The sequence below is a fragment of the Bos mutus genome, chromosome 3 (assembly GCF_027580195.1).
Source record: "Bos mutus isolate GX-2022 chromosome 3, NWIPB_WYAK_1.1, whole genome shotgun sequence".
Taxonomy (NCBI): Eukaryota; Metazoa; Chordata; class Mammalia; order Artiodactyla; family Bovidae; genus Bos; species Bos mutus.
In genome coordinates this window covers 57308370-57329863 of record NC_091619.1, presented here as the reverse complement: position 1 = coordinate 57329863, position 21494 = coordinate 57308370, and the positions used below count along the sequence as shown (strand labels likewise).

The window sequence follows — 21494 nt, the reverse complement described above, 5'->3', positions numbered from 1 at the left end:
TTCTTCACAACGCCTTTCTAGCACTGCAACAAGTGTGTGAGGAGATCCCCTACAGGCCAGTACCTATGTTCAGATGCACAAGAACGTGTCTGGCAAAAGTCTGAAGTAGAAGGAGAAGCAGGAAGAGACTTAGTCAGTTTAGACGTGCAAACTGGAGACCCACTAGGCACACCGTGAGGCTTCTTTTGCCGTGACCTCGAGTGTAATGTAGGGGTGTCCCGATCAGAACCTGTTAAAAAAAAAAAAGAAGAAGAAAAAGAAGGAAGAAAAAAAGGCAGTACATATGAGGAAGCATTACTAATAAATACAGTGAAGGTAATCAACTAGGATCCTAGACTAGGTTCATTTGCAGCTCGAAGGCAGGCGTGAGAACAAGTTAATCTGAATATCTTCTGTACATGAGTGTAGTCTAGCTAATCTGGTGATCTTTGCTATATTCAGTCCACAAACATTTAGGAGGATCTAGTTTAAAAAATATTTCTAGCTTGTGGATTTTCAAAACTTGACATTACACTCACAAAAGTTGTTTTGGGTATGCAAAGTCCTCCTGTCATTTCTATTTTGGTTACAGTAAATTAAAATATCAAAGTTGACTTTTATTCCAATTAGAGAGTTCTTACTGGTGACTGCTAAAGTTATATATTAATAACCTACAGTACTTTATTTACATGTATTTTCAGATTAAAAAGCTTACGAAGTACTCACTTCCTGAGAAGGCACTGAAAAGTTTCACATTTTCTGAGTTCTGGTGGTCAAAGGTAGTCATATTTAAAAACTGTTGCTTTAACCAACTGGCTCTTTCTTCTTCAAATGCCTTTCTCTACCGTAACAAGCAAACCAAAGAAACACTGGTCAATATTTCAACATTCACACAGTTGCCATTTCACACGGTTTCTCTAGGTATTTGTACTTGCTCTCTATCTCTATATATTAAGTCAAAGGAATTAACCCTAGAAAACTAAATTTCATTTAGGAAAGCTGTTAAAAATAAAAATTCACCTGTTTCTCCTAACAAGTCAACTACTATTTTCACATCAATTCTGAATAAATTCAAGAGTATAACACAGAAAAATAAGCACATTAGCATAACTTTAAACATACAGAATATCAGCATAACTTGTGAACATACAAAATATGGTAAATATAAGATTACAAGCAACAGAAAAATACCCCATTGTAAATGAATCACTTGGAAAAAAAAAAAAAGGCTTCATTGAGCTCCGCAAGCCACGTCCCAGTGCCTAGCAGCCATCATCACCTGACCACAAGAGGGCGTATGTCAAACCTCCCCTTTCTGAAGAGGGGATGGATCCTAAATTCTCCCTCACCTCTCAGGTCTCTGTTTCAGGTAGATGCTCAAGCAGAGAATGGGGAGTGGTATGCAAAGTAACAAGAGTATCTCTTGGACTGGCATGGAGAGAGGTGAGGGATATGAGCTCAGAAACAGAGGTGATCCCATAAGACGGGAGAAAATGCTGCACAAACTGTCTATTTCCTGAGGAAGATAATAGCTATAGATAACATAAGAATTTCATAATAAGGAGGAAGGCCATGTCAGCTACTTAAGATAATATACAGTATTTCATTCATAAACATTAATACAAAATCATGGATCACCAAACATTTGAAGAAAAATAATAGCATAAAAGAAAAATGCCAGGAGAAATAAAGAGAACTGGCCATGGGTAAAGAAAGTTCAAGGCAAGTTTCTTTAAGATAACACAATATCAGACAGGTTTACAAACATCTGTAAAATATAATGCTAGACACAAAACAAAAAATACACTATAAAACTTAAAAGATAAATTATGAAGCAAAAACTCAGTGGATGAAGTGAAAAATCAAACTGACCTTGCTGAATACCAGGTTGGTGATGCACAAGATAAAAAGAGAAAATATTCCCGAATTCGGAACATAAAGTCAATCTATAGATGTAGTCAGAAGGCCAAATGTTTGTCTAGCAGAAGTTCCAGAATGCAAGAGAAGTCAGAGAAGGAAAAAATACAGAATTGAAGAAAATATCCCTAAACTGAAGAAATATAGCATCTTCAGGTTAAAAGGAGCTACCCAGACCTACCCTGGTAAAATTTCAGAACTCTTAGTTTAAGAACATAAAATTCCAAAAGCTTCCACAGAGGGGGAAAAACACAGCACAGCTGTCTAAAATTAACGCAGGGTATATTATAACTAGGCTGCTCATGAGCAAAATCAGACAATGGAAGAATCAGGATAACTCACAGTTTTGAAAGGAAAAGTTGGAAAACAATTCTATATCCAGGCAAACCAATCAAGTATGAATATATTTTTGGATAGTCCAGAATTCAGAGTATTTTTCACTCACACACACTTATGAAAAAATTACTCAAGAAGGTAACACAACAGATTGAAAAAGGAACCCAAGAAAGAGAATATGAGATAGAAGTTGAATCTGATTCAAAAATCACAAAGAAAGTACACACAAAAAAGTCAAAGAATTTACTACAGATTCTCTTCTGTGTGACAGTCTTAACAACAAAGAAGACTACACAGAAGTGTCCAAACATATTACTGGCTACAGAATGAGTATTTATGTCATCACAATGTTACAAATGTTCTTTTTGGTTTTCAATTCTTACATCTCCATCTTGGACAAAGTACTTACACTTGAATTTGTATCAAATATCAGAATATAAATGTGGTAACACTTGACAGTGAAAAACAGCATCACGGACAAAAACTGGGGAGTGGAGGGGTAAGAGCAGTGCAACAAGGATAACTACAAGGATGCCCTCATCTTTCATTTCAGGGAGAAACCTAACCTGTCTAACGCTGAGCAAACATGAAATGGAAGCATTAAACAAAGTAAAAAAATCAACCAGGAGAACCAGTTCTTTAAAAATTAGCTTAAACAAGTAACAATATTATGAAGAAATCATATGTATATGAGAAATAGTTGTAGACGGGAGGTATGGTAAGGGTACTAAACTCCTTGTGTTTCATAGTGGGGAATCAATAGGCTGACTGTAAGGAAAAAGGCTGAATTTTATTCAAGTTAAAATAGTTTTTCCCAGAAGAATCATAAACCTTCAATAGTGGTACCTCTGAGGAATGAAATTGTGAGAAGAATGAAGGATACTTTCACACCTTGTAGCTTTTTGGAATGAGTTTCTTTTTTAAATCATGTCCAGACATTACTTCTCTAATTTTTGATAGGGAAATAATGCATGTAATACACTACTAAATAAAAAAGCGAGCTGTTGAAGTGCACACACACACAGTTCATCATCCCTGGGTAAGGCAATGGCGAGAGAGACTTTCATGTATACTGTACTCTCCTTTCCCTTAAAAATAACCCAAGACACTCTCTCGGTTGAACTCTCTCTTGACTTTACATCTACTAACAGCAGAGAGATGACAGATGCCTGAAAGAAATCTCTTGTGTGAAGCTAAACTTTTAACAGTAGAAAGCTAACCAAAAGGCATGACAAATGCCTAGTTTTTTCAATATAAAAATTTTTTTCGATTCCCAAATCTGAAGGCAAAATGATATACCTCTATGATAGCTTCCATTTCAAGCTATTTTGTGAAATCACTGGTAAAATACTTAAGGAAATGTACAGCAAAGAAACAAAAATCAGAAGTTCAATGCAGTCTAGTGAGGCTTCTCCAGGACCTTCAAACATTCTACAAGGAAGGCCAATTGCTTAAAATACCTCCAATCCTAGGCGAATAGCTGCTTCTGTAAAGCTTCGTCTTTCCTTCTCAAAATTCTTTTTCTGCTCTTTAAATAGGGACCATTCTTCTTTGAGGCGTTCCTTTTCTTCCAGCAAGTAACAGTCTCGTAGCAGTGAAGTGGTGTCATCATCACATGCAGTAGCGAGCTGCTGCTATTAAAGTTTAAAACATAGTAAGTTCCAGAGGGTCCCTGCAACACCCCAACAAGTTGAAATGAAAGCAAGGGAAAAAAACAGGCCAAACTTCAGGAGAAGGAGAGAGATGATAAAGAATCAGAAAGTCAATGGAAATGAGGAGCCTCATTTCCCAAATGCTTCTACTCTAAAAGGCAAAGCATCAACTAATGATGCTTTGTGGTCTACCTGCTAGCAAGCAGAGAACTTAGACTGTAAAACATATCTTACGAAATAAAGGAGTAAAAATCTAGTAAGATTCAATAAAATTCTGACCCTTCACAGGGGAGAACAACTTTAAAAGGTGTCTTGCATTTACCTGTAAAAGTTGCTGCTGAGTTTTAATCATCTCTTTACACTGCTGAATTTCTAATTCGAGTTTTTCAGTTTCTTGTTCATGGTCTTGTCGTGAGATTACATCTTCATCGTTAAAACCTTCTAAGTGTACCTTTGAAACTAACACAAAACCAATAATTTGACATAAACCTTACAGTCTCCATTTTAGTTTATGGCATTTGGGGACATATATTTAAAAATCAAGAAATAAATTTAAAAATCAGAAAGGTTTTCCCTTTCTGGAATCTCAAAGGTTTTCTAAAAGGTAGTTATTTCCTTTGTCCTTTAAAAATTCCACTAGCTATAATAAAATAGAATAAAAGGTATATTATTTTAACACTAAAAAATTTTTAAAAGTAAGCAGCTGTAATGAGTTCGTGGTAACTACAAATTCATGCTATTTCTGGACTAAATGATATCCTTACTTTACAAAGTTCTATTTCCAACATTTAACTTGTAATTTGTATTTATTCAAGATCATGTCCTAATTAGAAATGTAAACCTATGTTCCCAGAAAAATTAACATTCATAAACCATACTCTTTTGACACTTCCTCAAAGATTAGTGCAAGATTACAAATCTTGCTGTTATTAAATTTGACAAATATCAGGTCCAAAAATACTTGCTATTTACTAATAGACAGTGATAACTGAAATCAACAAAATCTCATGTAAATTAATTTTGATATTCTAATTGTTCTGACTTCACTTTTTAAGACAATTAGCACTGAGATTGTCATTTCTGACCATTTAGAATAAATTTTCTTTAAGTAGACTGCATTTACTTAATAGACGTCTTAATTTTCTTGATTTAAAAACATGCAAACTTGAACAAACATAAAATATTAAGGATATACTCATCAACATCAATCTACTATGTATCTATAATGACAGGAAGTGGTTATCTAAAAATAATACACTGTTGAGTGAAAAAAGAACAGTGTAAAAAAAAACAAGTAATATTCAATTTATGGTTTGTAGACATTTAAAATAAGTATTTTGCTAATGCAGAAAGGTCTAGAAAGGTATGCACAAAGCTGTTACGTGTTACACATAGGGAACAGAGACCTGACTATTCTCTTGGGTTAGCCAAAAAGTTTATTTGGATTTTTCCATAAGATCTTCAAACCTGAATGAACTTTTTGGCCAACCCAATACCTTATATACTTCCTGATATTTTGCATCAAATGTCTATTATTTTGAAAACAATTTAAAAATGAATTATTCACAACCTAAGAATATGCAAGTATCTAGGAATAATAAGAAAAAGGTTTATATTTATACAAAAATTATGATTAATATTTCCTGATTACCAAGATACAGTAGGAGACTCAGTTTACTTTATTCAACTGTCTTCTGCACTCGGAATGGATGGACATAAGATGGCCTTTTTTGAGAGATTCTGAGAGCAAAGCATATTTTCTCAAATTGCACATCTGGAAGTAGCAGAATTTTGCTTTTCAAATTGCCAGGCTAAGCTAAGGACTTTAGTCTGAGCCCATAACATGACTTTCCAAGTCAGCTTCCTGAGCGTCACAGCTTACTCTATGTGCATTCAGGCGGTACTTACCTTGGTTATCAAGTTTTTCTACGTGACTTTTCAAAATTCTCCACTGTTTTCTGATGCTATTGGTAAGCTGCTCTCTCACAGTCTCACAGGAAAGGTCCCATATACTCTCTCTACTCAGTTCCCCAGCATCCTCTTCAATATCAGAGATAACCTACAAGTGGCCAGAGATGAGAGGGAAAGACCAATATCTTAAAAATGATTTGAGACACTCAGACAAAAATCATCAGACTGAGAGACATGTATCAAAATCATTTCTATGTTGTATGTGCAACATAAATGACCTAGTTCTTAACATAAATGTCTTGAGAAAAAATAATTAATACTGGAGATAGAAATTCCCCAATTCAGGTCTCTTCAAACCTGAATTTGAAGCCAAATATAGTTAGTGACAAAGGCATGGAGCTGTTTGAGGAAGAGCCTCACAACCTATCTCATGCTGTGTGAGGTGTTTTCACATGTCAATTGGTCCTCAAATCATGTTAACATGTGAGGAAACTGAGGCTTAGAGAAGTAGACTGACTATCCCGATGTCACACAGCTCTAATCCAACCTGCTTCCAATTTTGGCTATTCAGACAACTAAAACTGTGAAAAAAATCTCCAAAGTAAAAGCAACTATTAATTCTATTTTTCTCAAATACTTTTAAAAATGAAATTGGAAATATTTTTCTCTGTATTCTACCAGGACATGAAATCACTGTAAAATGTAGCAACCTTTACTGATATGATCAAATAGAATCAAAGCAGGAGAAAGAACACTGGGAAGCAATACTAAATGTATACATGTCATAATAACCTGCATCTACATAAAATGGTCCTAATTTGTTATTAACATTCAGGAAAGTAGACATATATACTTAACTAATTTGAACAATAAATATCTTGTTGGAGGAAAATATCTTGTTGGAGGAAAAAACAAGAAAAGAGAAGATAAAAACAAAGAAGGGCTGATTAGACTGTTTCCACATGGAGACAGCAGAAGTGACGTAGTGACGGAGTCTGAAGAACTGTATCAATATCTGAAGTCAGCAATGGACTGACAGAGGTCAGGGTCTCCCAAGGGGCACAGATGAGGGGAAAGCCCAGGGTGTGGCTCACTATGACTCTGGTTCTTGCCGATCAACACTCTGGAGCAAGCTGACAATAATTTTTCCAAGGAGCTACACCATCTCCGCTATACATTTCAAGGAATACCAGAACACTATAAATTCATTATTAAAATTAATAATTGCCAGATTGAGTGTAAAACCATTAAATGAAGATTAAAAACACACTTAGCAAAAAAAAAAAAATCACCACACTTAACTTGAAATTTGGGTATATATTTTGGCTACAATTAAGTCAGCAAAATAAAAAATGAAAACTTGGATGCTAACTAGGCATTTCAAAGTTAGGTTTTACTAATGAACCAAAATCTTTCCTTACAAGTAAGGAATAGCTGAATTACTTTTAGGAGAAAGTGGATCTAGAAAAAGATCTTCTAAAAATAGAAATACACTTAAGAGATTATTGTTTCTCCAAACTTCAGCATTTGAATTATGAAAAACTATACAGGATACTATCATTTGTATTAAAGTTTTAAATAAATTTTTAAAAGATACTTGCTCCTTGGAAGAAAAGCAATGACAAACCTAGACAGCACATGAAAAAGCAGAGAGACGTTACTTTGCCGACAAAAGTCCGTCCAGTCAAAGCTATGGTCTGGTAGTCATGTATGGATGTGAGAGTTGGACCATAAAGGAGGCTGAATGACAAAGAATTGATGCTTTTGAACTGCTGTGTGTTCAAGAAGACTCTTGAGAGTCCCTTGGACTACAAAGAGATCAAACCAGTCAATCCTAAATATTCATTGGAAGGACTGATGTTGAAACTGAAGCTCCAATACTTTGGCCACCTGATGGCAAGAACTGACTCATTAGAAAATACCCTGATGCTGGGAAAGACTGAAGGCGGGAGGAGACAGGAATGACAGAGGATGAGATGGCTGGATGGCATCACTGCCTTGATGGACCTGAGTTTGAGCAGGCTCTGAGATGGGGAAGGACAGGGAAGCCTTGTATGCTGCAGTCCACGGGGTCACAAAGAGTCGGACACAACTGAGCGACTGAACAATAACAACAACAACTATCATTTCAGAAAGACCTCCTTCACTTACCACCTACTTTGCTGACTACAAGTTGGTAGAGAGGTGAGGAAAGGCTGGGCCCAAAACTGAAAAACTCGAGGAGTTATAGAAACGATGCCAACCCTGGCAAAGTGTGAGTGAATTATGAACTGACCCAAAGTGATGGAAAACCTTTCATAGAAAAGGTTAATTAAGGGAATATAAGATGTCAACATCAAGCAGATCTCAAATTGCAGAGTCTAAAAGAACATTCAGGTCCTTCTTTAAAGAAGAAAAAAAAAGGTAGAAGATGAGCTTATCAGTTGGACTGATTTTTGATACTAAAAAATAATCCTCAGATACAGGTTAAAAAGGGGCTTCCTAGGTGGTGCTAGTGGTAAAGAACCCGCCTGCCAATGCAGCAAACGTTAAGAGACATGGGTTTGATCCCTGGGTCAGGAAGATCCCCTGGAGGGAAAGCACAGCAACCCACTCCAGTATTCTTGCCTGGAAAACTCCATGGACAGAGGAGCCTGGGGGGCTACAGTCCATGGGATCACAAAGAGTTGGATACAACTGAAGCAACTTAGCATGGCTCAGCACATGTTAAAAACAAGTTTGGTGACTTACTGGTAATTAGCACTTTCCATCAAAATCGTCATTTTCACATTTTAGTTACTAATGTGAACTTGCCTGAATTTAAATGTCTATGTAAAGAACTAAGTTTAAAAAACTTTTCACCAATATGTGACTTGTTTTTTCAGACCTCTACACATTAGGCTCTTATCAAATGATTTCCCTAGGCATTCTATCTCAAAAATAGTGACTTTCAAACGTGACTTTCTGTGATGCCTTCCATAGTTGTTTGGTTTATACACTGTACCACCCTGCTGCTGCTGCTGCTAAGTCGCTTCAGTCGTGTCTGACTCTGTGAGACCCCATAGACGGCAGCCCACCAGGCTCCCCCGTCCCTGGGATTCTCCAGGCAAGAACACTGGAGTGGGTTGCCATTTCCTTCTCCAATGAGTGAAAGTGAAAAGTGAAAGTGAAGTCGCTCAGTCATGTCTGACTCTTAGCAACGCCATGGACCACAGCCTACCAGGCTCCCCTGTCCATGGGATTTTCCAGGCAAGAGTACTGGAGTGGGTTGCCACTATGTACCTGTTAATGTGTATAATAATCACTTCTCTATACACCTATCTCTCTCAAAAAGAGCTTCTTGCAGGATGCAATGGTCTGAATGCTTGTGTTCTCTCAAAACTCGTATGTTGAAATCCTAACCTCACAGTATTAACAGGTGGGTGATCTTAAGTGATTAGATCATGAAGGTATAGCCTTCATAAATGGGGCCCACCAGATGAAGACAAAAGTCAGCAATCCAACCAGGAAAAGGGCCCTCATGGACACCCACTCTGTGGGCATCCAGAAATTACATCTCCAGCCTCCAGAATTGTGAGAAAACTTTCTGTTGTTTATAGGCCAACCAGTCTACGGTACTTTGCTTTAGCAGCCTGAACTAAGACAAAGGAAACAGTCAAAATCTTCTAAGCTTTTTCTTTCCAGGGATTAGAACACATAACGGACATTCAATAAATTCATGGACTACGTGATCATTTGGTTCCCAAAGTTAATAAGAGTTTCACTCTCTGAAAAGTAAAGCCTGCTGAAGTTACTGAAAACTGAAGCTACTTAAAGGACACTTGGCACAATGCTTAGAAGCAGGAGCTGTGAAATGAGTGAGACAGCCTTGGATTCAAATTCTAGTTTTATCATATGTTGACACTGAACTGGCTTTTGTGCCTCAGTTTCCTCACCTATAAAAACAGGGACAATTACAATACCAAAGCCATCAAATTATTGTAAGACATAAGTGAGACAATGCTTATGAAGTGCTTTTCAGGGTGTGTGGCACAGATTGAGTCCCCAGAAAATCATTTCTGTTATTTCCCAGGGCGTGTCAGGAAACAGAGGGGACATTTTTTGGGGTTGTCAGAGTGACTGGGGGTAGCACAGCAGTCCAAAATACCAACAGTGACCCATGTACTGTTTTACTTGTTCTAATGAGCAATCTGAAGACTGTATTAAGAGAGCAAAGAGCCACTTACAGTTCCTGTACTATCATCTGCTCTTTCTCTAGGTTTCTGCTTTTGGGGAGAAAGAAGAGAAATCATTTCCTTTTTCATTTGCTGAAGAACCTTCTTAAGTTCAGCATTTTCCATTAGGATTTGTTTCTGACGATATTCATAATCATTCAAGAGAATTTTATACATTTCATCTTCATTCCTGAGAAAGAAACTGACAGTATGAAAACGCAGTAGAGAAAGGGAAGTCTGGTGAAACATGTCAGTTTTGATCGTGCTTTACCTGGCTTCGGTTTTACCCGTCCTCCAGGAGCCTCTTTTCCCATCAGCTCTCCCCACGTAATTTAAAACTTCCATAGCTACAAACATGAACACAAAGAACAAAACCAGTGCTTACATTACATGTTCAAGTGTTTAAAACCCTAACATTCTATATGCATGAGGGACATAAGTTAACCTGGTACACAGATTAGGATTTGGGCTCAAACAGCCCAGAGTTTAAGCTTCAATTCCATCACTCATAAACATCTTGGCAAGTTAACTGCTAAGCCTGTTTCTTCATCAATGGGGTAGTAATAATGAAAGTACCTAAGAGCTGTTGTGAAGATTGAAAGATACGTTAAAATACTTAACATAGTAAGTACTTACTAAGCGTTAATTATCATTATTAAATTTTATCATCAGTGTTGACAAACTATGGCCTGTAGGCAACTGCCTGATTTTTTTAATTAAATTTTTATTAGAACATAGCCTCACCATTTGTTTACTTATCTTCTATAGCTACTTTTGCACTACAATGGCAGAGTGACAAAAGACCATAGAACGCACAAACATCAAAGTATTTACTATGTGGAAAAGTATTTACTCTACAGAAAAAGTCTGCCACGCCCTGTATCTTGACCACCACTGACATCATCATCAAAGGAGTCAAGGTTCCTAACAGTATTAATATGTCTTCTGTCCCAGGTGGAGATGAAAGCAGTTGACATAAAAAGGAATAAGATGAGAGTAAGTATTGTAATTTTAGAGCTGATTAAGAAATCATTACAGAATGGTCACTTCCAGTTGGGCTTGGAACAAGAAAAGAACTAGATACCCATAATAAAATGGCTCTGCTACAGAGTTAAATATTTAATAAACTTCTCTAAGTGTTACATTTTATACTTCTAGTATTTCATCCTGCTCCCTATTTCTTTCATGAATAAGAGGTTAACCGATCTTAAAAAGCATTAAGTGTCCAAACTGATGAGCTTAAGATTTATAATCTCAGAATACATAGGTTTCTAACCTTGTCTTAATTGCTAATTATTACACTTTCATTTTCAATTAATTTTAAACTAAAATGTTCAAATAACTGTAACACTGCTCCTGTACTGAATGACAGTGACACAGTCACCACTGAACCGCTTGCTGGTAACAGGCTTAGCCACCATGTGACAGCTTGAAACATCTGCTCATCAGCTGTTGTATGCAAGTCCAAGTTCAGAATAATGTATAATGTGGGTTAGATGACAGTGTATAGTCCACTGGAAACCACTCTTCAATAAATCAATGCACAGATTTCCTGTTCCCTGAATCTTGGCAGGCCTGCATAACTTTATCTGTGTGGCTCTACTTTTGTGTGTCTGCAGTTCTGTTTTTTTGATGTATAGTTTATTTACAATGTCGTGCTAATTTCTGCTGTACAGCTAAGTGACTCAGTTACACACACATACACGTTCTCTTCCGTATTCTTTTCCACTATGGTTTACCCCAGGAGATGGCATATAAACTGTGCTGTACAGTAGGATCTTCTTGTTTACCCGTTCTAAATGTAATAGTTTGCATCTACTAACCCCTCATTTCCAGTCCATCCCTCTCCTTCCCACCCTTCCCTTTGGCAACCAGAAGTCTGTTTTCTATGTCTGTGAGCCTGTTTCTGTTTTATAGATAGGTTCATTTGTCCCATATTTTAGATTCCACATATAAGTGATATCATATGGTATTTGTCTTCCTCTTTCTGACTTACTTCACTTAGAATGATAATCTTTAGTTGTATCCATGTTGCTGCAAATGGCCTTCTTTTTTATGGCTGAGTAGTGCAGTTCTATTTTTTAATCTACACTATTTACCTTTTGAAAGCATGCATAAACAGATGAAGTGGTAAATTACAGTTTCAAAAGAATAACAGAAAAAAGTATACTTTAACAAACTTTAACTTTCACTGTCAAACTGTACTTCAAAGATGCACAGCTAAAGTAACTGAAAAGAACTCCAAGTGACATGAATGATTTGGCCTGATGAACAATTTTATGAAATTAACCAAAAAAAATCACACTTTTGAGACTCAGGAACTGATCCTAATTTTAATATTATCACAGTTCATTGCTACGAAAGATTAGTGTGTCCTCTGGCTTAGCTTTCTTCTGTGGATTAATCCTACATCTGTCATGTTAAAAAAAATACATGCAATTCTTATATGCAACTAAAGTAGCAAAGCAAAATTACTATTTTTCAAGTAACCAGTTGTCTCAATTTCTAGTTCATATGGATATATACCATCTACAATCAATTATATAAAGAATGAAAATGACACTTCAGGAATTACTGAGCTTAATCCCTCTACATTTCTTAGCATAATACTAATTTATTTCCCTTTGTTTTATCTTAGCCAGCTGCTTTTTACCAATTTTTTTATCCTTCTTGTTCATAACAAGTTGATGTAAACGTTCCTTTAGTTTATTATATTCACGCTCTTTTCTCTTCATATCATGATTATATTGAGTAGCTCGACTTGCAATGATATTTTGTAATTTCTGCACCTAAAAAAAAAAAAGCATTTCCTATTAAATGAGTCCCTTTTGGATTGGTAAACTCAGTTAAAATTTACAAATTCAAGAGAGAGAAATCATCCTAGAATTCAGCTCCTCATAGAATAGTTTAAAAATTACAGGATTATTCTTCCTTCTCTATAACCACTGGAAACCACTCTTTAAAACATCATTAAATAAAGCATATAAAATGTTTATTTTTTAATTCTGAAATTTCCAAAGCTTCTAACTCTCTAAATTATCTTCTACACCTTTCACCCTAGATATATAGATTTTGATCATTTAGAAACCACAAACTCTTATGGAAGTATTAATGTGATTAAAGCTTCATTTGAAACAAGTAGATCATTTGTAAGGACTTCCTTTTACCACTGACTTGAATCATTTTATTCTTTCTCAATCTGTGACAAGCCCAGTTAGTCATAGCATGTGGCAGCAGATAAACAGGTTTGTTTTTCTCTGATCAAAAACAGCTCTCAAATTAGAGTGAGACAAACAGCAGACAGAATCTGGTTCAGACATTTGCTAAGTACATGCCAAGCACTACTGGTCAATGTTTTTATCTGCTATGACTGTTTAGGCAGCCCTGGATGGGAAGTAAGTTCTATAAAGACATTCGTTATCTCTGCTAGAGATGATCATGTTTAACTTAGTCTTTACTAAAGAAGAACAATAGTCAAACCATTTCAAGTATAATCAACAGATTAAGTCAAAATTTTCCATGAAGTAACTCAAGGAAAAGTATACATAACCTATTGTTTTAGGTAAGATACTTCATTACCCACTTACTAAATATACTACTACATAATCAAACATGGCAAAACAAACCTGTTTAAATCACTGTAAGGTTTTTCAAGAAATATGCTCCCTTAAAAGTCTAATTATCTTCAAAGCAACATATACAACACTGAAAATGGTCTGCATTTACAGTGATCACGTGGTCAGAAATCAAAACACAGAGCAGTAAAAACCTAGTGATTTCTTCTTATATAAATTCAGATAATTTCAAATGCATTATTAGTTCTATAGGTCCAAATACCAAGTATCAATAAAGCAAAAATGAGATTAGAATTATAATGTCTTCAGCCTAGAAATCAGATTTTTAATGTGAATTGCTTTTTTCAAACAGTAACTCGTGTGTTCATTTAGCCAATTAATTGTCTCATTAGATGGACAATGTCAATATTTCAGATAGTTCAGGAAGAAGCATTCAAGTAAAGCATTCAAGTAAAGGTATGACAGAGAATAAAAGATCTGCATTTAAAGCACGCTTGTGTCTGACAAAAAGTGGCCGTGCGTGTTGAGTCCAGGATGGATGGTATAGAACACTGGATGTCACGAGCTGTGCACTGACATACTAAGCCAGATAAACCCCTAGGGGAGAGGGAGCTGGAGAAGGTTCCTGACCTCTGAGTATGATACAACACTATATACACAGAGGTCTGCCATACCAATTTGACACAGGATGAATAAACGGTTCTTTCTTGTTATAAAGTTAAGTGACCGTTACGGTCACCTCAAATTACAAACAACAACAAAAAATTCACTTAAACTTTATCTGCAACAACTGACAACTCACCTCATCTTTCTCATTTTTCAGTAGCTGATGCAAATTCCTATTCTTACATTGTAATTGTCTGTCTCTTTCCTGAAGACCAATCATTTCTCTCCTGGAGGTTTCCAGCTGTTCCTAAAACATTCATATGCAATTTTGACTAAAATTAACATTGGATTCAGAGCAACTGAATCCTTAAAAGATTAGTAAAAACAAGTTACATGTACTAGGATTTGTTACCTAAAATTGAAGTTTAGCAGCACACAAAATACTTAAAACAATTATTATAAAGCTTGATACTATAGTTACAAATTTTAAATTTGGATAGCAAATTTTAATTTAAATACCAATTTTAATATATATGCAAAAGACCTTCAAAGTGGATCCTTCAAAAGGCCCTTCACCTATTCCAGTGATATTGCCACTGAACATTTTCATAATTTCCTTTTAATACTTTTTAACACTTCTATGGCACACTCTTAAGAAAGATCCAGAAATGATCTGGAGCTAAGTCTGAAGACAGGTGACTAAGCAAATATAACACTCCCGGTCAGAAAAGGTGGGACTGCAGCATACCAGTCCTGCCTTGCAAACAATAAACTCTCTCAAACTCTTTCCCCAAGGGCAATGGCAGCATTGCCAGAATCAATATGGGATTAAAATGTGTGTGTGTTAGTCACAGAGTCGTGTCTGACTCTTTGTGACCCCGTGGACTGCAGCCTGCCAGGTTCCTCCATCCATTGGATTTTCCAGGCAAGAGTACTAAAGTGAGTTGCCATCTCCTTCTTCAGGGGATCTTCTCGACCCAGGGATTGAACCTGGGCCTCCCACATTGCAGGGGGATTCTTTACCATCTGAGCCACCAGTGAAGCCCTGGGATTAAGATGTTCACTTTCAATTCATTTCACACATTTCCAGAGGAACTGTGCCAAAGTATGCATGAAGCTGCTAGAGTATTTTTTAAATCCTCTAATCTTTTAAAATATAAAAGGCACTCAAGTGATATCACAACTAACCGCAAACAACTTGCATGATCTCCGTAACAGTGGACCACGAGAAAAATTTAGGAATATAACTTAGATAGCTACAAGGTTGCCAAAATTTCCCGTCATGCTTAAAACTTCCTATCGTGCCAGACCATCTGGCACTGGGCCAGCTGACATGTCCCACACACATCAAATCAGTCATCCACTTTACATGAACTCACCATCTTCTCTGCAAATCTATTTCTTATCCCAGTGAATCATACCACCATCATCAGTAAATTCAAATCAGAGACCTGACTCTCTTTTCCCCAAATTCAATTTTTCATAAAATTCTACTCATTCTACTTCTTGAGTTTTCCTCATGTCTCACTCTTACTCTCTTCACTGGCACTTTCTCAGTTCAAGCCCCAAACACCCCTGGACTGAGCAATTGCTAAGGACTGCTAAGAGACGACCTTTTCACCAGGCTTTCTGAGCCCTTTTCCTCCATTTCTCTCTTCTATACCTCCTCCTCTAATCTCTTCAACCAACTTCAGATGGATAGTCACATAATTCCTTGTGTTTACATTCCTTGGTGCCTCCAGGTTTCTGCACAATGCCTTTCACCCCTGGAGACAGCGTCCCAGCCCCTGTCTTACTATTCTTCATCATATATCACATAGATCAGCCTCTACTGAGCTCTTTGATGTTCCCTGAAAGGAAAATACTCTTATCTCCATGCTTTTATATGGCTCATACGCTCTGCCTAGAATGGCTTTCCCAACACGAGTGAATTTATTAATTTATTTCTTTTAATTGGAGGCTAGTTATAATTTTGTAGTGGTTTTTGCCATACATTGACATGAATCAGCTACGGGTGTACATGTGTTCCCCATCCTGAACCCCCCTCCCACCTCCCTCCCCATCCCATCCCTCAGGGTCATCCCAGTGCACCAGCCCTGAGCACCCTGTCTCACGAGTCAAACCTGGACTGGTGATCTATTTCACATATGGAAATATACATGTTTCAATGCTAGTATCTCAAATCATTCAACCCTCGCCTTCTCCCACAGAGTCCAAAAGTCTGTCCTTTACATCTGTGTCTCTTTTGCTGTCTTGCATATACGGTCATCATTACCGTCTTTCTAAACTTCATATATATGCATCAATATATTGTATTGGTGCTTTTCTTTCTGACTTACTTCACTCTATATAATAGGCTCCAGTTTCATCCACCTCATTAGAACTGATTCAAATGCATTCTTTTTAATGGCTGAGTAATAGTCCATTGTGTATATGTACCACAGCTTTCTTATCCATTTGTCTGCTGATGGACATCTAGGTTGCTTCCATGCCCTGGTTATTGTAAACAATGCTGCAATGAGCATTGGGGTACACGTGTCTCTTTCAATTCTGGTTTCCTCAGTGTGTATGCATAGCAGTGGGATTGCTGGGTCGTATGGCAGTTCTATTTCCAGTTTTCAAGGGAATCTCCACACTGTTCTCCATAGTGGCTGTACTAGTTTACATTCCCACCAACAGTGTAAGAGGGTTCCCTTTTCTCCGCGCCCTCTCCAGCATTTATTGTTTGTAGACTTTTTGATATCAGCCATTCTGACCAGCGTGAGATGGTACCTCATTGTGGTTTTGATTTGCATTTCTCTGATAATGAGTGATGTTGAGCATCTTTTCAAGTGTTTGTTAGCCGTCTGTATGTCTTCTTTGGAGAAATGTCTGTTTAGTTCTTTAGCTCATTTTTTGATTGGGTCATTTATTTTTCTGGAATTGAGCTGCAGGAGTTGCTTGTATATTTTTGAGATTAATTGTCAGTTGCTTCGTTTACTATTATTTTCTCCCATTCTGAAGGCTGTCTTTTCACCTTGCTTATTTATAGTTTCCTTCATTGTACAAAAGCTTTTAAGTTTAATTAGGTCCCATTTATTTATTTTTGCTTTTTTTTCCATTACTCTGGGAGGTAGATCATAGAGGATCCTGCTATTATTTATGTCAGAGAGTGTTTTGCCTATGCTTTCCTCTAGGAGTTTTATAGTTTCTGGTCTTATGTTTAGATCTTTTATCCATTTTGAGTTATTTTTGTGTATGGTATTAGAAAGTATTCTGGTTTCATTCTTTTACAAGTGGTTGACCAATTTTCCCAGCACCATTTATTAAAGAGATTGCCTTTTCTCTATTGTATATTCGTGCCTCCTTTGTCAAAGATAAGGTGTCTATAGATGCATAGACTTATCTCTAGGCTTTCTATTTTGTTCCATTGATCTATAATTTGTCTGTGTGCCAGTACCACACTGTCTTAATGATTATAGCTTCGTAGCACAGTCTGAAGTCAGGCAGGTTGATTCCTCCAGGTCCATTCTTTTTTCTCAAGAATGCTTTGGCTATTCAAGGTTTTTCGTATTTTCATACAAATTGTGAAATTATGTGTTCTCTGAAAAATACTGTTGGTAGCTTGATAGGGATTGCACTGAATCTATAGATTGCTTTGGGTAGTATACTCATTTTCACTGTATTGACTGTTCCAAGCCATGAACATGGTATATTTCTCCATCTATTTGTGTCATCTTTTATTTCTTTCATCAGTGTTTTATAGTTTTATATATATAGGTCTTTTGTTTCTTTAGGTAGATTTATTCCTAAGTATTTTATTCTTTTCACTGCAGTGGTGAATGGAATTGTTTCCTTAATTTCTCTGTTTTCTCACTGTTAGTCCATAGAAATGCAAGAGATTTTTGTGTGTTAATTTTATATCCTGCAACTTTACTATATTCATTGACTAGCGCTAGTAATGTTCTGGTGGAGTCTTTAGGGTTTTCTATGTAGAGGATCATGTCATCTGCCAACAGTGAGAGTTTTCCTTCTTTTCCAATCTGGATTCCTTTTATTTATTTTCCTTTTCTGATTGCTGTGGCTAAAACTTCCAAAACTATGTTGAATAGTAGTGGTGAGAGTGGGCACCCTTGTCTTATTCCTGACTTTAGGGGAAATGTTTTCAATTTTTCACCACTGAGGATAATGTTTGCTGTGGATTTATCATACATGGCTTTTATTACGTTGAGGTATGTTCCTTCTATTCCTGCTTTCTGGAGGATTTTTATCATGAACGGATGTTGAATTTTGTCAAAGGCTTTCTCTGCATCTATTGAGATAATCATATAGTTTTTATCTTTCAATTTGTTAATGTGGTGTATTATATTGATTGATTTGCAAATATTGAAGAATCCTTGCATCCCTAGGATAAAGCCCACTTGGTGATGATGCATGATCTGTTTAATAGATTGTTGGATTCTGTTTGCTAGAAATTTGTTAAGGATTTTTGCATCTGTGTTCATCAGGAACACTGGCCTATAGTTTTCTTTTTTTGTGGCATCTTTGTCTAGTTTTGGTATTAGGGTGATGGTGGCCTCATAGAATGCGTTTGGCAGTTTACCTTCCTCTGCAATTTTCTGGAAGAGTTTGAGTAGGATAGGTATTAGCTCTTCTCTAAATTTTTGGTAGAAATTCACCTGTGAAGCCATCTGATCCTGGGCTTTTGTTTGTTGGAAGATTTTTGATCACAGTTTTGATTTCCGTGCTTGTGATGGGTCTGTTAAGCTTTTCTATTTCTTCCTGGTTCAGTTTTGGAAGGTTATACTTTTTTAAGAATTCGTCCATTTCTTCCAAGTTGTCCATTTTATTGGCATATAGTTGCTGATAGTAGTCTCTTATGATCCTTTGTATTTTTATGTTGTCTGTTGCGATTTCTCCATTTTCATTTCTAATTTTGCTGATTTGATTCTTCTCCCTTTTTTTCTTGATGAGTCTGGCTAATGGTTTGTCTATATTATTTATCTTCTCAAAGAACCAGCTTTTAGTTTTGTTGATTTTTGCTACAGTCTCCTTTCTTTTTCATTTATTTCTGCCCTAATTTTTTATGATTTCTTTCCTTCTACTAACCCTGGGGTTCTTCATTTCTTCCTTTTCTAGTTGCTTTAGGTGTAAAGTTGGGTTATTTATTCAATTTTTCTCTTGTTCCTTGAGGTAAGCTACATAGAGTTACATAGAGAAGAGAAGAGGGAGGAGGGAGATAGAGGTGACCAAGAGGAGAGAGGGGGAGTCAAAAGGGGAGACACCAATCTAGCCAGTAATCAGTTCCCTAAGTGTTCCCCATAGCCCAGAACACCCAGAGAGATTCACAGAGTTAAGCAGAGAAGAGAAGGGGCAGGGAGGAGATAAGAGGTGACCTGGGGAGAAAAGGGAGAGTTAAAAGGGGAGAGCAATCAAGCCAGTAATCACACCCCTAAGTAAAAACAGGTACTGAAGTTTAAGATTCGTAAAGGTACAAAATTGATACCAAAAAGCAAAGATTAAAAATCTAGAGTAGATGTTAGACTCTCAAAAATACAATATTAAAAATACAAAACAAAATCAATCACAAAAATTATAAAAAATATATATATGGATTCATTTTGATATTTGGCAAAACTAATACAATTATGTAAAGTTTAAAAATAAAATAAAATTTAAAAATATATATATATATATGAAATTTGCTTTAAAAACAGGGTCTTTTTTTGCAATAGTAGGTTATAAAATTAAAGGAGTAATACAGAACTTAAAAATTAAAAAATTTGTTTTTAATTAAAAAATTATAATAGTAAAAATATATCTAGAAATTTCTCTGGAGCTGTTCAGGGCAGTGTGAGGTCAGTTCAGTTTCAGATAGTTCTTCTTTCCAGCTTATACTTCTTCTCAAGGTCTATAGGCCCCTTCCAAGCTTTAGTCAATGCTAACTACAGGGTTTTAATCTGTTGCACCTGTCACTTCCAGAGCGGTTCCCTCTTCTTTGTTTATTTTGGTTTCCTCTGTTTGCAAGTCTCTTCAGTGTCTAATTTCCACCCTGACACAAGGGGGCGCAGGTGGTCACTTATTCAGGCCCACTTTGCTGTGGGAGGGAAGAACACTGCAAACAAATATCATTGGCATGTGTGGGGAGTGCTTGCAGTGTATGGATCACACTGGGTTTGCCCCAGCTCACAACAGAATGTGCTTTCCTGGTCTACACTGCTGAGGCTCCAGGTTGCTCTGCAGGGGAACTGTCTAAACCAGGCCCTGCATTTCCTGCACTTCTCAGGTCTAAGCTGCTCAGGTTCATGTTCTCATGTACTCCACAAAGTCACAGACTCGGTTGGGTATGCATTTTGTGCCCTTCCCAGGTCCGAGCCGCTCAGGTGGCCAGATGCTTGGTGTGCACTGTCCCAGGTGGGCTGTGCGTCTTAATCACCTCCCAGGTCCCAGCAGCTCGGTTTCCTGGTTATGCCGCGAGAACACTGTCTCAGGTATGCTGTGTGTCTCCTCTGGGGAGCTGATCTCTGGCTGTGACCCTTCTGGCAGATGTCAACCGTCTAGGATCCCAGCAAGACTTGGGTTAGCAACTGAGAGCCTGCTCAGTGGTGGAGGATGCTGGTCTCTGGGGCCAACATTGCCCTTTGTCTTCTGGCTCTGGCTGTCACCAGCCTGCCTCTCTGCCTCGGGTGGGTGGATGGGCCAATCTGCAGCTGGCTAGCTCGCCTTCAGTATTCGCTCAATCTTTTGTTATGTGAGCAGGCCAGGCTGCACCTCAGGTTAGAGCTTTTTGAAGGAAAGTTTTTTTTTCCCCTCTTGCTGGCTATCCCACAGTTTGGGTTGCTATCTCACGAAAGCTCCCTCAGAGTGTCCTCAGGGCATTCAGGCCCGGTCCTTACCCTAAATGCAGCCTGTACCTCCCTGTCCAGCCCACGCTCGCTGGTGGCGGACAGGAGCGTCTGGGCTAGTTCTCTGCTGGGAGTTGTGGTTAGGCGCATATTCTGCGGGGTTTTTTTTTCTTCCCCTCCTAGTTATGTTGCCCTCTGAGATTCCAAAACTCCCCACAGACCCGCCAGAGAGGGTTTCCTGCTGTTTGGAAACCTTCTCCTCCTTCATGACTCCCTCCCCAGGACAGGTCTCCATCCCTAACTCTTTTGTCTCTCTTTTTGTCTTTTGTATTTTGTTCTACCTACTTTTGAAGAGAACGGGCTGCCTTTTTGGGTGCCTGGTGTCCTCCAGAGTTCAGAAGTTGTCTTGTGCAAGCTGCTCAGCGTTCACATGATCTTTTGACGAATTTGTGGGGGAGAAAGTGGTCTCCCCATCCTATTCCTCTGCCATCTTAGGACTGC

At 37.4% G+C, this 21494-nt stretch overlaps 1 protein-coding gene across 9 annotated transcripts in view; it reads right to left on the bottom strand.

Annotated features, from left to right (window-relative positions):
* The window catches only part of SSX2IP (SSX family member 2 interacting protein), a 57123-nt gene that overhangs the window by 4341 nt on the left and 31288 nt on the right, over positions 1 to 21494 (bottom strand). For 8 of the 9 annotated variants that reach the window (XM_070367769.1, XM_070367772.1, XM_070367774.1 and 5 more), the window contains 9 exons: positions 14366 to 14476; positions 12642 to 12777; positions 10260 to 10335; positions 10001 to 10178; positions 5793 to 5943; positions 4207 to 4343; positions 3693 to 3866; positions 706 to 820; positions 64 to 229 (listed from right to left, as the gene is read on the bottom strand). In XM_070367769.1, coding sequence (XP_070223870.1) covers positions 64 to 229; positions 706 to 820; positions 3693 to 3866; positions 4207 to 4343; positions 5793 to 5943; positions 10001 to 10178; positions 10260 to 10335; positions 12642 to 12777; positions 14366 to 14476 — 1244 coding nt within the window. The remainder of the gene's footprint in view (positions 1 to 63; positions 230 to 705; positions 821 to 3692; positions 3867 to 4206; positions 4344 to 5792; positions 5944 to 10000; positions 10179 to 10259; positions 10336 to 12641; positions 12778 to 14365; positions 14477 to 21494) is intronic. The other variant, XM_070367773.1, reaches the window with a different exon arrangement.